The 17,221-nt window shown below is 35.9% G+C and overlaps 1 protein-coding gene across 1 annotated transcript in view; it reads left to right on the forward strand.

Annotated features, from left to right (window-relative positions):
• The first annotated feature begins 500 nt into the window (after positions 1-500).
• The window catches only part of LOC133663062 (alkylated DNA repair protein alkB homolog 8-like), an 18,281-nt gene continuing 1,560 nt past the window's right edge, over positions 501-17,221 (forward strand). Inside the window, exons 1-11 of the mRNA XM_062067250.1 lie at positions 501-659; positions 3,754-3,887; positions 3,951-4,051; positions 4,123-4,254; positions 5,104-5,199; positions 5,281-5,385; positions 6,666-6,736; positions 8,835-8,941; positions 9,032-9,192; positions 13,029-13,294; positions 13,587-13,736. Of these exons, the coding sequence (XP_061923234.1) occupies positions 522-659; positions 3,754-3,887; positions 3,951-4,051; positions 4,123-4,254; positions 5,104-5,199; positions 5,281-5,385; positions 6,666-6,736; positions 8,835-8,941; positions 9,032-9,192; positions 13,029-13,294; positions 13,587-13,736 (1,461 nt within the window). The 5' untranslated portion in view covers positions 501-521. The remainder of the gene's footprint in view (positions 660-3,753; positions 3,888-3,950; positions 4,052-4,122; positions 4,255-5,103; positions 5,200-5,280; positions 5,386-6,665; positions 6,737-8,834; positions 8,942-9,031; positions 9,193-13,028; positions 13,295-13,586; positions 13,737-17,221) is intronic.

A 17,221-nucleotide genomic window follows, 5' to 3' on the forward strand; every position in this document is an offset into this window, starting at 1 on the left:
GTTTCAGTAGTGTGTATAAGAGTGTTTCAGTAGTGTGTATAAGAGTGTTTCAGTAGTGTGTATAAGAGTGTTTCAGTAGTGTGTATAAGAGTGTTTCAGTAGTGTGTATAAGAGTGTTTCAGTAGTGTGTATAAGAGGTAATTCTGAATAATGTCCCTAACGGCCCCTCATGTTCGTTAGCCGGTTCGTCTCGTATTCATCGTAAGAGAAACGTGCGACGCTGTAATAATAAAAGTTGAAGTACGAGCAATAATAATATGGGCTGCTTGCATTGCAGCAGGCCCATAACTATTGTATTTGCTTATTTATATATGTTTTAAGTTCAATGATAAAGAGGTTTAATTGTAAAAAAGCTTATATAGTAATAACGAATACATAAATAAATTGATGAAGTTGACAAAACAATGTATGAAAATATTAATTTAATCCAAATGATAAAAATATTGAAGAGTATTATTGCGCAGGAGGAACCTTCCTTCTCTACTCGACGTTTCCCACGGACCAAATGACAGTGACGCACCATGGACGCCGATGTGGAAAGCAGTCTGAGGGCTGAGAGAAGAAGTAAAAACGACAAGAAACTTCTGCGCAAACAGACAAAATCAAGCCACACTTTGTTGAAACACGAAGGAATAAGCACGACGTCGAAGCCAACTCAGGTAAAATAAGAACATTTCCCCCCCAAGAAAAAGTTGTCACAGCTTCTGTGTTGTTATTGTTCACATCGCATTGAACTCAAACAAACTGGAAAGATACAATGTTGTCAAAAAGCTTACGCAAAGTCTGGCGTGTTTTGTTTGTAGCTGCTCAAATAAATCACTGTCAAGTAGCTACTTTTGAGGATTGACTTTAATGCATCGCTAAGATAGCTAGTTGTAGCAGCCATGCTAAGTGACGTGCCTGCACGGCGGCCATCTTAGTGGGGGCAATTTCAAGCTAGCTAGTTGTAGCCATAGACATCTTCTAAGTAGGCGCAGCATGGAGCGCTACTGCCTCCTGGCGCTGACGAGACGCGGGGCCGCCATCTTGGAGTGGTGATGCGCTCCACTCAGTGCAATTTATTTGGCAGGAGTAATGAACTGTCAGCGCATTTAATTCATTTTACCTCACTGAATACCACTGATTTTCACGCAGTTGTTTTGTCATATGAGTAGCTATGATAAAGGACACATGTTTTATTATTCATATTTTGCTTAACAGTAATAGAATATTCTTATATGATATAAGTGACCAGACGTCCCAGATCAAAACTGGGAAGGGGGAAAAGACGGTCAGCTATTTTTAAGTTGAAGAAACAATATGATTAGGTTATATATACATGTGTATATCCTACATAAACAATGTATGAATACATTATATATATATATATATCTTATAGACTGTATCTCTGTTGCTGCAGCAGCAGAGTTTATTCTGTCTTGACACTTTGTATTGATATTTTGTATTACATTCTTCCCTTAAATGATCATGTTTACAGTCATTGTTTTATATGTATTTTTTATGTTTTTATGTATGTCGCTTTGGATAAAAGCGTCTGCCAAATACTTAAACGTAAACATATATAAACACCTGAAAGTCTTTATATCAGCTAAAACCACCAATCTGTTACACTGGATTCAGAATAAAACCAAATTATTGTTTACCCAACATTGTTAGTATTTGAATAGTGTTACTTGAAGCTAGACTAAATTTAGACTTGCATAATACTGTATAGCCACTGCGCAGGGCAGAGCAGTAAATATATCTAACTTCTCAAACTATTTTCAACTATTGTCAACGTACAAACATGTGCTATCAATACACATTATTTAAAAAGATTAAAATAAAACTTACACAAGTGTCAAACTCGAAGCCCGACACGTCATTTAATGTGGCCGGCGAAAGCTTGGGAATAATGTGGATACTTCATCTTTCTTACTAAATGTTTTAATTTTTTCCATTTTGACTGAAAAAAAAATGTATGTAATACATGACATTTCATATGTTTTAAAATTGGATATATATACAAATGTTCAATTGTTATTGGTGTGAATCTTTGGGCACCTCGCCATTCGATTCTTATTCTTGGGGTGAGGATTTGATTCATAATCGATACTCGATTCAACACGATTCTCGATTCAAACTGATTTTTGCAATGTATTATTTGGTATAATAACACTGTGGAAGTCGCTTCCTAACGGTCCCACTGTCAGACACGGCACCGGAGCCAAGCGTGCAGGTTTAACAAGGTTTTTAATAGAGATGTCCGATATATGCGTTAAAATGTAATATCGGAAATTATCGGTATCGTTTTTTTTATTATCGGTATCTGTTTTTTTTTTTTTATTTAAAAATTAAATCAACATAAAAAACACAAGATACACTTACAATTAGTGCACCAACCCAAAAAACCTCCCTCCCCCATTTACACTCATTCACACAAAAGGGTTGTTTCTTTCTGTTATTAATATTCTGCTTCCTACATTATATATCAATATATATCAATACAGTCTGCAAGGGATACAGTCCGTAAGCACACATGATTGTGCGTGCTGCTGGTCCACTAATAGTACTAACCTTTAACAGTTAATTTTACTAATTTTCATTCATTACTAGTTTCTATGTAACTGTTTTTATATTGTTGTACTTTCTTTTTTATTCAAGAAAATGTTTTTAATTTATTTATCTTATTTTACTAATTTTTTTAAAAAGTACCTTATCTTCACCATACCTGGTTGTCCAAATTAGGCATAATAATGTGTTAATTCCACGACTGCATATATTGGTTGATATCGGTATCGGTTGATATCAGTATCGGTAATTAAAGAGTTGGACAATATCGGAATATCGGATATCGGCAAAAGGCCATTATCGGACATCCCTAGTTTTTAATGATAATGTTGTCAACAAAAGTTTTCTCTCCTAGTAGAACGTGACTTTTCAGTCACGTCCGTGTCCTCTCTCCCCTCCTGCTCCCGGCCGCTTACTGTTAAAGACAACGGATGATTAGATTAACACGTACCACCTGTGAAATCTAATCACCTGCCAGCTGTGTCTCGCCGTCAGCACTGCCACGCCCCCGTCAGATGGTGCTCTGTCCTCGGCACCATGGACAGAGGCGGTGACTTTTGCTCCTGCAGGCAGCGCTGGCTACATCTCCCTCCACAAACACCTTAACAAAACCTCCTTTTGGTTGCTGACCTATGACACCAAGTAAGCATAGAGATGGCCTAGAAATGTATTTTTATTTTTTATTAGTTAGTCAAAAAAAAAAAATTTTAATTTTGAAAAAAAAACATTTGATTTTTGAAAAAAATATTTGATTTTTGGAAAAAAAACATTTGATTTTTGAAAAAAAAACATTAGATTTTTGAAAAAAACCCATTTGATTTTTGGAAAAAAAAAAGGTTTTCAAATGTTCTAAAACATTTTTTTAGCACCCCTAATTATTATATACCGTATGATAGTTTGTAAAAAATAACAAATACTTAAATATCTGCTTGTCACCTTGACTTACGATTTCAAAGCAAGTTATCCATCACTTTGTACGTACAAAAATCAAAGAACCACATGCATAGTAAATAATATAATGAATACTTTTATATTCTTGTATAAGTGACCCTCGATGAAAACAAGTTTGACACCCGTGGCCTATAACAATAAGACGTCCTGTTGGCACTTGGCCCCTACTAGCCTATTAGGCTCACTGTTAGCACACAGCTCAAAGAGAAATATGATATTTAATAATATAACAAACCGCCGTCTCTTCTCCAGAGTCTGGTGGTGGCAAATGGCGGCTTGGGTAATGGTGTCAGCAGGGAAGAAGTGTCTGCTCTGCTCCAACAGATGGGAGAAGTGGAGACCCTCCTCATGCCCCCTCACAAGCCCTACGCTTTTGTCACATACGGGTACTTGATATTCACGACTAACACCACATCTGCAAGTTTTAAAAACCTCTGCCGTCTCCGCAGATCCGAGGAGAGTTCTCGGAAGGCTCACGCCCACCTGAACGGGCAGAAAGTGCAGTGTGGCGATAATAGCGTGACGCTGTATCTCAGCTACGTGGAATCAGGTACCTGGAAAGATGCCTGCCTAAAAGCCTGCACGACTAACCGGTTGTATTGAATACGTGTGTGCTTACAGTTCCGTGTGAGCAACAAGCAGGTGTCACCCTGCCAGCAGGGTTAGCGCTGGTAGAAGACTTTGTTTCTCCAGAGGAAGAAGATCGGCTGCTTGCTGCCATTGACTGGTCGTCCACTAATGGTGACGTCACCGGTAAGTAGCGTATTTTCCGGACCATAGGTCAGCAAGGCGCACTGCCGATGAATGGTCTATTTTTTAATCTTTTTTCATATATAAGGCGTGTTCTGGACTAACTGCAACCAGTAGAGAGCTTTTTGGCTAATACCAGCATAAAGTGCATTGCTGTAGTCCAGGCGACTTGAAATAAACGCATGCACGTCTTGTTCAAAAAGGTAAAAGATAAAAACGGTTTTACTTTTGCTAAAAGACAAAGATCAATCAATCAATCAATCAGTGTTTACTCATATAGCCCTAAATCACGAGTGTCTCAAAGGGCTGCACAAGCCACAACTACATCCTCGGCTCAGATCCTACATCAGGGCAAGAAAAAACAGTGGTTATGACACTAATAGACTGTCAGGTTCAAACCCCGAACTATCTATTAAACGAGACAAGAAGCAAGGACATAGTTCAATTTAGCTCATGAGGAGAAACGTTTGGGGCTGCACACTCAGTTACAGTCTCCCACCACGCTCTGAGGGGCAGTCCCACGCGCTCCTCTATTTATTCGGGAGTTCCCTAGTTAACATCACCCTTCTAGGGGGAGGGGACACCCCAGTATCACAATACGTGATTATTCAGAATGCAAATGTGCTTGAGCTCGAGATTTCGCCCTGGCTCTGCTCTGTCCGCGTGCCGTCGTCTTATCTTCGTCGAGGTACTTGAAGTCCGTCCGTGGCGGTTTTAGCGGGCTGGAAGACAGAAACTGCTGCCGGGAGACAACTTGCCGTGGAAGATAACAAGTTGTGTGCCTTTGCGCAAAAACGAAAAGTACAACTCGAGCACAATAGATAATAACTATAGCAACGTCTGTTACTGTAGCCCAGAAAGCGCTGAAGCACAGAAGAGTCCAACATTACGGCTTTGAGTTCCGCTACGACAACAACAACGTGGACAAAGACAAGCCGTTATCCGCAGGTGACCTCTTATTTTTTAAATTTTATTATAAGTTGTATTTACTTCTACTTTTAAATCGAGCGTGCGTTTTTGTGCATCCAGGTCTGCCTGCGGAATGTCTCCCAGTCCTGGAAAGGTGTCTGGACAAAGGCCACATCAAGTCCATGCCCGACCAGCTGACTGTAAACCAGTATGAGTGCGGACAAGGTTTGTTTTTGCACAATTGTACTCTCCTGTAAATTAATACAGCTCAAATCAATCAGGATATTGTAATGTATGCATTCTTTTTTTGTACCACACGGTGGCAGCACAGCTTTTCCGTAATGTGCTTGTATAGGCATGTTGCTGGGGTGGATTCATGTCAGCCTAAGAATTATTAATTAAATAAATGATTCAATAATTACCAAAATATGACATTATATCTACAGATCAAATTAAAAACATCATACATTTACTTATTTTAAAATATATTTAATTATAAGTGCAGTTGCCTGTGGCATTAATGTCAATATTTTATTAATAATATAATATTATTTGACTGGTGCATGTTTAGTTTTTGTTGTGTGTGTATATTTTTATTTTATTTTATACATACAAATTTTGTGGGTTTCTTGTTAGGGGAAAAAAAAAACATTTAATTGTATTAATAATAATAATAATGAATTACATTTGTAACGCACTTTACATTTGTTAAAATCTCAAAGTGCTACAAAGTCTAAAAATAAAAATAGAAAGTAAGAATATATAATAAAAAATTTAAATAGAAATGAAATCGTGACACACACTAGATAAAACAGAAACATAGATAAAAATAGAAATAAAAGCATGAAAGCACTGGATAAAAACAGATAAGCTTTCCTGGACTGTACATGTCAAAAATACAATAAACAAATGCATAAAAAAAAACATAATTGTATAATTATTTCAATATTTAAATAACAATTAATTTGATTATTATTAATTTATTGAATTATACATTTAATAATTTACTTAATTATTTCACAATTTAATTTGGTGTTTTATTGAATTATTTAATAAACGTGTGCGTCAGTGCTTGCATGAATTATTTGACCTGTCAAACAGCCATCAAAGTTAGTGGGCGGGGCTAACAGGAATCTAGTCCAATGATTGCTTTGAAAACATGGCGGCTAAGGACTTTTTAGTTAGTTATTTACTCACTTTTACTGCCAAAACATCAACCAGTACTTTTCTGCTTCTCTGGTCGACAGGTGACAGGTAACCAATCAGGTGTTAGGACCCGCCCACTCACATCAATTCATGACGTGCTGACAAGCAGCTTCACGAATCAGTTAAATAATAAATCATAAAATAATGACATTGTGAAATAACGATGACTTAAATAGTGTAGTAATTAAATGTACTATTACTTTAAATACATTAGTAATGATTTCAAGATGTATTTTGTCCCTCCATACAGAAACCTGCATGCGCACTAGACTAAAATAAGTTTGTTGCCCCACTCGTAGGTATTGCTCCTCACGTGGACACACACTCGGCCTTCGAGGACACCATCCTGTCACTCAGCCTGGGGGCAAAGGTATCACTTTATCTTTATTATTCCACTTGTTGTATAATTTGGTGTATTTCCTACCAGGTCGTCTTCAGTTTTAAGGGGTCATTTTGATTCAACTTAAGTTTAAATAAGTTTTGTGCACCTCTGTATGTACTCTCAGGCGCCACCGTGATGCTTTGCCAAAAGTTTCTTGAATTCAGTAGTGTTTCTCACCTTCTTCATCTAAGTGCTGGCACTCACAACTTTCCTTGGCCCCACGGTGGATTATTTTACAGTCGTACTCAGTGGAAAAACTACAGTAACTGAGTATATACTACACAACATCACAGTTTTCAGAAGCCACTTTATGTAAACAACAACATTTATGTTGTTGATCCTGATACCAATCAATCCATCAGTGAGATCGGCTGATACCGACACCGATCACACGTACTCATTCTAAATTGTTCGATTTATGCATGGTCAGTGCTTCTGACAGCTTAACTACATCAGCACAATATTTCAACTACGACAGGATGGGGATTTTACATAGCCCCGTTCTTCGTGGTTTACCTGACAAATGAAACGTGACAAATTTGGGGTGTGCACTGTCCACTTTAGCCGCCAGATGGTGATTAATGTCTTAAAATGTGTTTTGTGTGCACTATCCACTTTAGCAGCCAGATGGTGTTTAATGTCTTAAAATGTGTTTTGTGGCAATTCCAACTTTGACCACAGCGTCAGTTCCTATGTATATTGGGCCTTTCCATCATTTTCAGCAGACTGCATTGCAAAGTGATTAACAGACCTCTTAAAATGTGTTTTGTGGCCATTCCAACTTTGACCACAGCGTCAGTTGTTATGTAGAGTGGCGCTTTCCATCATTTTCAGCAGACTGCATTGCAAAATTATTAACAGACCTCTCAAAATGTGTTTTGTGGCGATTCCAACTTTGACCACAGCGTCAGTTCCTATGTATATTGGGCCTTTCCATCATTTTCAGCAGACTGCATTGCAAAGTGATTAACAGACCTCTCAAAATGTGTTTTGTGGCCATTCCAACTTTGACCACAGCAACAGTTCATATGTAGAGTGGCGCTTTCCATCATTTGCAGCAGACTGCATTGCAAAGTGATTAACAGACCTTTTAAAATGTGTTTTGTGGCCATTCCAACTTTGACCACAGCATCAGTTGTTACGGAGAGTGGCGCTTTCCATCATTTCAGCAGACTGCATTGCAAAATGATTAACAGACCTCTCAAAATGTGTTTTGTGGCCATTCCAACTTTGACCACAGCGTCAGTTTCTATGTAGAGTGGCGCTTTCCATCATTTTCAGCTGCCTGCATTGCAAAATGATTAACAGACCTCTCAAAATGTGTTTTGTGGCAATTCCAACTTTGACCAAAGCGTCAGGTCCTATGTAGAGTGGCGCTTTCCATCATTTTCAGCAGACTGCATTGCAAAATGATTAACAGACCTCTCAAAATGTGTTTTGTGGCCATTCCAACTTTGACCACAGTGTCAGTTCCTATGTAGAGTGGCACTTTCCATCATTTTCAGCAGACTGCATTGCAAAATGATTAACAGACCTCTCAAAATGTGTTTTGTGGCCATTCCAACTTTGACCACAGCATCAGTTGTTACAGAGAGTGGCGCTTTCCATCATTTGCAGCAGACTGCATTGCAAAATGATTAACAGACCTCTCAAAATGTGTTTTGTGGCAATTCCAACTTTGACCAAAGCGTCAGGTCCTATGTAGAGTGGCGCTTTCCATCATTTTCAGCAGACTGCATTGCAAAATGATTAACAGACCTTTTAAAATGTGTTTTGTGGCCATTCCAACTTTGACCACAGCGTCAGTTCCTATGTATATTGGGCCTTTCCATCATTTTCAGCAGACTGCATTGCAAAATGATTAACAGACCTCTCAAAATGTGTTTTGTGGCCATTCCAACTTTGACCGCAGCGTCAGTTCCTATGTATATTGGGCCTTTCCCTCATTTTCAGCAGACTGCATTGCAAAGTGATTAACAGACCTCTCAAAGTGTGTTTTGTGGCCATTCCAACTTTGACGTTTGACTTTGACGAATGAGCAGAGAGTTAACTGCTGTGGAGGTGTGACGGTGTGTGTACTTTACAGACGGTGATGGAGTTCCGTCACCCAGACGGTGGTGTGGTGCAGGTGTGTCTGCCAGCACGCAGCCTGCTGGTGATGCAAGGAGAGAGCAGACACCTGTGGACACACGGGTGAGCTCGCTCTTTCCCCTCAGGCTTCATTTCATCTCCACGCCAGACAATATGCTGGGAAAACTCCACAATGGCTGTCTTCTTTTCTAGAATCACTCCTCGTAAATCCGACACGGTGCCGGCCTGCGACCCACAATGCACTGCTCATACCACGTGTGACCTGGGCGCTCTCAAGCAGTTGACTTTGAGCAGGAGGGCCACGCGCACGTCCTTCACCTTCCGTAAGATCCGACATGGACCCTGCCGCTGTGGTGAGCCTCTGACTAATGTTCATTTTCAATCATGTTGACAATGTCGGGCTGTCTTCCACTTAGGGTTGCTTCTATTTTGCCCAAAGTCCTCCTTTGGTTTGAGGAACAATTACTCTGAACAAGTGTGCAGACCGGGGGCCAAATTTGGCTGGCCAAGTCATTTTGTTTGGCCCACAAAGTGGTGGTTTTCCAAATGTAACACATATTCATACTGACCTCTTTCATGCTCACACAATCATTGATGGCATGTTGGCAAAGCTAGCGAGTAAATTAGAGCATGCGGGGGCCATTTTTGTAGTTTTCACCTTCAAAACCAGAACTATATATACTTTTTTTTTAATAATTAGAAAATTAGGTTAAAGTTAAAGTACCAATGATTGTCACACACACACTAGGTGTGGCGAAATTATTCTCTGCGTTTGACCCCTGATCACCCCCTGGGAGGTGAGGGGAGCAATGAGCAGCAGCGGTGGCCGCGCCCGGGAATCATTTTTGGTGATTTAACCCCCAATTCAAACCCTTGATGCTGAGTGCCAAGCAGGGAGGTAATGGCTCCCATTTTTATAGTCTTTGGTATGACTCGGCCGGGGTTTGAACTCACAACCTACCCATCTCAGGGCGGACACTCTAACCACTAGGCCACTGAGCCGTTAGCATGCTAGAAATAAAATGCTAACGATCTAGATCAAGTTCAAATCTATTTGTCGTTTATACGTTTTTATTGTTTTTGTTTTGTTAGTTTTATGTACTTTTTGTCCAAGGAAATGTTGTTTTTTTAAGGAAAAATAATTCAAAGTTGAATTTTGAATGTCAAGTAATTAGAGCCTTGAATAAATCAACAAGTCATCCCGACATTGATTTTGATTCATGATTATTTTTTGAGCAATGACAATTTTAATGAAAAATAACTTTGCGTTATTAGAGTCAACATTGCAACTTTTTCTCGTCACATTTCACCTTTGATTTCACTTTTTTTATGTTGTTTTTATTTAAATAGTATTTGAAGAATGTGCCACAGGCCTGTAAAAAAAATTGCTTTGGGCTGCAAATGGCCCCCAGGCCATAGTTTGGACACCCCAGGTATATATCATGATAAAAATATTTTTCGGTAAAAATTCCATCTAATACAGTGGTCCCCAACCACCGGGCCGCGGCCCGGTACCGGTCCATGGACCGATTGGTACCGGGACGCACAAGAAATGTAAAAAATAATAATAAAAATAAGACTTTAAAAAAAAAAAATTTTTTTATTAAATCAACATAAAAAAACACAATATATACATTATATATCAATACAGTCTGCAGGGATACAGTCCGTAAGCACACATGATTGTATTTCTTTATGACAAAAAATAAATAAATAAATAAATACCATTCCCCCCCCACCCCCGGTCCGTGGGACAAATGTCCAAGCGTTGACCGGTTCGCAGCTACAAAAAGGTTGGGGACCACTGATCTAATATACCGAAAATATTGTCTGATTACAAGAACATTTGAAAAGTAAAAATTCCATGTAATATACCGAAAATATTGTCTGATTACAAGAAAATCTGAAAAGTAAAAATTTTTAGGTAAAAATTGCATCTAATATACCTAAAATATTGTCTGATTACAAGAAAATTTGAAATTTGAAAATTACAAATTTTTAGGTAAAAATTCCATCTAATATACCGAAAATATTGTCTGATTACAAGAAAATTTGAAAATTATACATTTTTAGGTACAAATTCCATCTAATATACCGAAAATATTGCCTGATTACAAGAAAATTAGAAATTTGAAAAGTAAATATTTTTAGGTAAAAATTCCATCTAATATACCGAAAATATTGTCTGATTACAAGAAAATTTGAAAAGTAAAAATTCCATGTAATATACCGAAAATATTGTCTGATTATAAGAAAATTTGAAAAGTAACAATTTTTAGGTAAAAATTGCATCTAATATACCGAAAATATTGTCTGATTACAAGAACATTTGAAAAGTAACAATTTTTAGGTAAAAATTCCATCTAATATACCGAAAATATTGTCTGATTACAAGAACATTTGAAAAGTAACAATTTTTAGGTAAAAATTCCATGTAATATACCGAAAATATTGTCTGATTACAAGACAATTTGAAAAGTAAACATTTTTAGGTAAAAATTGCATCTAATATACCTAAAATATTGTCTGATTACAAGAAAATTTGAAATTTGAAAATTACAAATTTTTAGGTAAAAATTCAATCTAATATACCGAAAATATTGTCTGATTACAAGAAAATTTGAAAATTATAAATTTTTAGGTACAAATTCCATCTAATATACCGAAAATATTGCCTGATTACAAGAAAATTAGAAATTTGAAAAGTAAATATTTTTAGGTAAAAATTCCATCTAATATACCGAAAATATTGTCTGATTACAAGAAAATTTGAAAAGTAAAAATTTTTAGGTATAAATTCCAGCTAATATACTAAAAATATTGTCTGATTACAAAAACATTTGAAAAGTAGAAATTCCATCTAATATACCGAAAATATTGCCGCAGGCTGGTATAAAAAATAGCTTTGTGCTGCAAATGGCCCCCAGGCCACACTTTGGACACCCCAGGTATATATTATGATACTTACCGTAATTTCCGGACTATAAGCCGCTACTTTTTCCCCTCGTTCTGGTCCCTGCGGCTTATACAAGGGTGCGGCTTATTTACGGCCTGTTCTTCTCCGACACCGACGAAGAGGATTTCGGTGGTTTTAGTACGCAGGAGGAAGACGATGACACAATGATTAAAGACTGACTTTTCATATACCGGTAGGCTGGTTATTTTGATAACGTACAGGCGAGCACTTTGTATTACTTTGCACCGTTGTATTATTTGTACTCTGCACGAATGCTGTTCGCCATGTCAAAGATGTGAAAGTTTGATTGAATGATTGAAAGATTTATTGTTAATAAATGGGACGCTTTGCGTTCCCAAACAGTCATCTCTGTCCCGACAATCCCCTCCGTGGTAGCAGGAACCCCTATATACTACGCTAATTACACATCAAAACCCTGCGGCTTATAGTCGGGTGCGGCTTATATATGGAGCAATCTGTATTTTCCCCTAAATTTAGCTGGTGCGGCTTATAGTCAGGTGCGGCTTATAGTCCGGAAATTACGGTATATAATTATTCTAACACCAGGTATATATTATGATACTTATATAATTACTCTAACACCAGGTATATATTATGATACTTATATAATTATTCTAACACCAGGTATATATTATGATACTTATATTATTATTCTAACACCAGGTATATATTATGATACTTATATAATTACTCTAACACCAGGTATATATTATGATACTTATATTATTATTCTAACACCAGGTATATATTATGATACTTATATAATTACTCTAACACCAGGTATATATTATGATACTTATATAATTATTCTAACACCAGGTATATATTATGATACTTATATAATTATTCTAACACCAGGTATATATTATGATACTTATATAATTATTCTAACACCAGGTATACATTATGATACTTATATAATTATTCTAACACCAGGTACATATTATGATACTTATATAATTATTCTAACACCAGGTATATATTATGATACTTATATAATTATTCTAACACCAGGTATATATTATGATACTTATATAATTATTCTAACACCAGGTACATATTATGATACTTATATAATTATTCTAACACCAAGTATATATTATGATACTTATATAATTATTCTAACACCAGGTATACATTATGATACAAATATTAAGTAGCAGATGTCCTCCTGTGTTAAAATCTCTCTTCTTCTCTCATTTATTCCCGCAGCTTTCCCCTCCGCCTGCGACAGTCAAGGAGCTCCCTCGGCGACGCCTCCCCCCTCGCTCCCGCAATGTGGCGGCGACGCGGCGCGCCTGGAGGCGGAGTACGTGCACCGCGTGTACGACGCCATCGCCTCCCACTTCAGCAGCACCCGCCACTCGCCCTGGCCCCGTGTTTGCCACTTCCTGTCGTCGCTCCCGCCCGGCAGCGTGCTGGCCGACGTGGGCTGCGGGAACGGGAAGTATCTGGCTGCCAACCCGGAGGTCTTCAGCGTGAGTGTTACCTGGAATTGTCACTTTATTGATCCCAGCGGCGGCATTTTTAGCATCAAATATCATTTTTCTGTGCAAACACTTCATACTTTGGACAAGTTGAATATTGTGTAGATCCAACATACTTTGGACAAGTTGAATATTGTGTAGATCCAACATACTTTGGACAAGTTGAATATTATGTAGATCCAACATACTTTGGACAAGTTGAATATTGTGTAGATCCAACATACTTTGGACAAGTTGAATATTGTGTAGATCCAACAAGGTTGTCTCCTCTCTCCTCCTCCAGGTGGGCTGTGACCGCAGCAGCTCTCTCCTCCAAATCTGCGCTGATCGAGGTTTCCAGGCGTTTGTGTCCGATGCCCTGAATGTGCCGCTACGCACAGCCTCGTGTGACGCCTGCATCTCCATCGCTGTCATCCACCACTTCTCAACGCCAGTATGTACAGTACGCTCCAAACATCCATACACCCAACTTAGGGATGTTCCAGTCCGATACTGATATCAGCACAGAAAAAAACAAAGTTTTGAATGATATAGACTTGTATCTAAAGCAGGGGTGTCCAAACTTTTTGACTTGTGTTGGAGGGCCTAAAGCCTACTGCATGAAAAGTAACATACACACACATACACAGTACAGTGCAGGCCAAACCTTCTCATTCAATGTGTTCTCTTTATTTTTATGACTATTTATATTGTACGCATAATAAATGAAAATAACATAACATAACATATATGTGTGTGTGTAAATATATATATATATATATTATCGGACATCTCTAGTTATAATTAATTATTTTCAAGGCTCCAATTACTTCAAAAACTTTACTTGAAAATGTTTTATGTGGAAAAAATATTGCATATATTGTGTGGTTGCCATATAAAAACATCAAAGTTTTATTTGACAAAAGACCATAAAACAAACAAAATAATAGTTCAAACGCAAAATTGACAGATGTATCTGAAGTTGATCTCGTAACTTAAGTGTTGAAAGTTTTAAAAAAAACAACTAATAAAAATGTATCACTTTATGAGTGGATCCCAAAGATATTTAGTGGGATTGTATTTATCTTTACACTGTGATTACTCAAAAAATAATAGTCAATTAAAATCAATGGTGTCCTGCATTATTGATCTTTTATGGTTCTAATGACTAAATACTGCATATTTCAGTTTTACTATAAAAAACAAAGTTGTCTTTGACAAAAACGGCATAAAACCATTTATTTTTTAATTTTTTTTTTACTTCATATCAACCTGAAGTTGATATAGAGATGTACTGTAAGCGTTAAATAATTAAAAAAATAATAATAATTTGACTTATTTTTAGGGATGTCCGATAATGGCTTTTTGCCGATATCCAATATTCCGATATTGTCCAACTCTTTAATTACCGATACCGATATCAACCGATACCGATATCAACCGATATATGCAGTCGTGGAATTAACACATTATTATGCCTAATTTGGACAACCAGGTATGGTGAAGATAAGGTACTTTTTAAAAAAAATAATAAAATAAGATGACTAAATTAAAAACATTTTCTTGAATAAAAAAGAAAGTAAAACAATATAAAAACAGTTACATAGAAACGAGTAATTAATGAAAATGAGTAAAATTAACTGTTAAAGGTTAGTACTATTAGTGGAGCAGCAGCACGCACAATCATGTGTGCTTACGGACTGTATCCCTTGCAGACTGTATTGATATATATTGATATATTATGTAGGAACCACAATATTAATAACAGAAAGAAACAACCCTTTTGTGTGAATGAGTTTAAATGGGGGAGGGAGGTTTTTTGGGTTGGTGCACTAATTGTAAGTGTATCTTGTGTTTTTTATGTTGATTTAATAAAAAAAATAAAAAATAAAATAAAATTTAAAAAAAACGATACCGATAATAAAAAAAACGATACCGATAATTTCCGACATTACATTTTAACGCATATATCGGCCGATAATATCGGCCTGCCGGACATCTCTAGTTATAATTAATTATTTTCAAGGCTCCAATTACTTCAAAAACTTTACTTTAAAAATTTTTATGTGGAAAAAATATTGCATATATTGTGTGGTTGCCATATAAAAACATCAAAGTTTTATTTGACAAAAGACCATAAAACAAACAAAATAATAGTTTAAACGCAAAATTGACAGATGTATCTGAAGTTGATCTCGTAACTTAAGTGTTGAAAGTTTTAAAAAAAAAACTAATAAAAATGTATCACTTTATGAGTGGATCCCAAAGATATTTAGTGGGATTGTATTTATCTTTACACTGTGATTACTCAAAAAATAATAGTCAATTAAAATCAATGGTGTCCTGCATTATTGATCTTTTATGGTTGTAATGACTAAATACTGCATATTTCAGTTTTACTATAAAAACAAAGTTGTCTTTGACAAAAAAGGCATAAAACCTTTTTTTTTTTTAAATTTTTTTACTTCATATAAACCTGAAGTTGATATAGAGATGTACTGTAAGCGTTAAATAATTAAAAAAATAATAATAATTTGACTTATTTTTAGGGATGTCCGATAATGGCTTTTTGCCGATATCCAATATTCTGATATTGTCCAACTCTTTAATTACCGATACCGATATCAACCGATACCGATACTGATATTTACAGTTGTGGAATTAACACATTATTATGCCTAATTTGGACAACCAGGTATGGTGAAGATAAGGTCCTTTTTTTTTTTTATTAATAAAATAAAATAGGATAAATAAATTAAAAACATTTTCTTGAATAAAAAAGAAAGTAAAACAATATAAAATCAGTTACATAGAAACTAGTAATTAATGAAAATGAGTCAAATTAACTGTTAAAGGTTAGTACTATTAGTGGAGCAGCAGCACGCACAATCATGTGTGCTTACGGACTGTATCCCTTGCAGACTGTATTGATATATATTGATATATAATGTAGGAAGCAGAATATTAATAACAGAAAGAAACAACCCTTTTGTGTGAATGAGTGTAAATGGGGGAGGAAGGTTTTTTGGGTTGGTGCACTAATTGTAAGTGTATCTTGTGTTTTTTATGTTGACTTAATTTAAAAAAATAAAAATAAAATAAAAAATTAAAAAAACGATACCGATAATAAAAAAACCGATACCGATAATTTCCGATATTACATTTTAACGCATATATCGGCCGATAATATCGGACATCTCTAGTTATAATTAATTATTTTCAAGGCTCCAATTACTTCAAAAACTTCACTTTAAAATGTTTTATGTGGAAAAAATATTGCATATATTGTGTGGTTGCCATATAAAAACATCAAAGTTTTATTTGACAAAAGACCATAAAACAAACAAAATAATAGTTTAAACGCAAAATTGACAGATGTATCTGAAGTTGATCTCGTAACTTAAGTGTTGAAAGTTTAAAAAAAAAAACTAATAAAAATGTATCACTTTATGAGTGGATCCCAAAGATATTTAGTGGGATTGTATTTATCTTTACACTGTGATTACTCAAAAAATAATAGTGAATTAAAATCAATGGTATCCTGCATTATTGATCTTTTATGGTTCTAATGACTAAATACTGTATATTTCAGTTTTACTATAAAAAACAAAGTTGTCTTTGACAAAAAAGGCATAAAACCATTTAAAAATTTTTTTTTTTTTTTACTTCATATCAACCTGAAGTTGATATAGAGATGTACTGTAAGGGTTAAATAATTAAAAAAATAATAATAATTTGACTTATTTTTAACATTTTAATGACTGAGACTAGAGATGTCCGATAATATCGGCCTGCCGATATTATCGGCCGATATATGCGTTAAAATGTAACATTGAAAATTATCGGTATCGTGTTTTTTTTTATCGGTATCGTTTTTTTTTGTGGTTTTTTTTGTTTTTTTTAATTAAATCAACATAAAAAACACAAGATACACTTACA

Source organism: Entelurus aequoreus, linkage group LG13 (genome assembly GCF_033978785.1).
Source record: "Entelurus aequoreus isolate RoL-2023_Sb linkage group LG13, RoL_Eaeq_v1.1, whole genome shotgun sequence".
Classification (NCBI taxonomy): Eukaryota; Metazoa; Chordata; class Actinopteri; order Syngnathiformes; family Syngnathidae; genus Entelurus; species Entelurus aequoreus.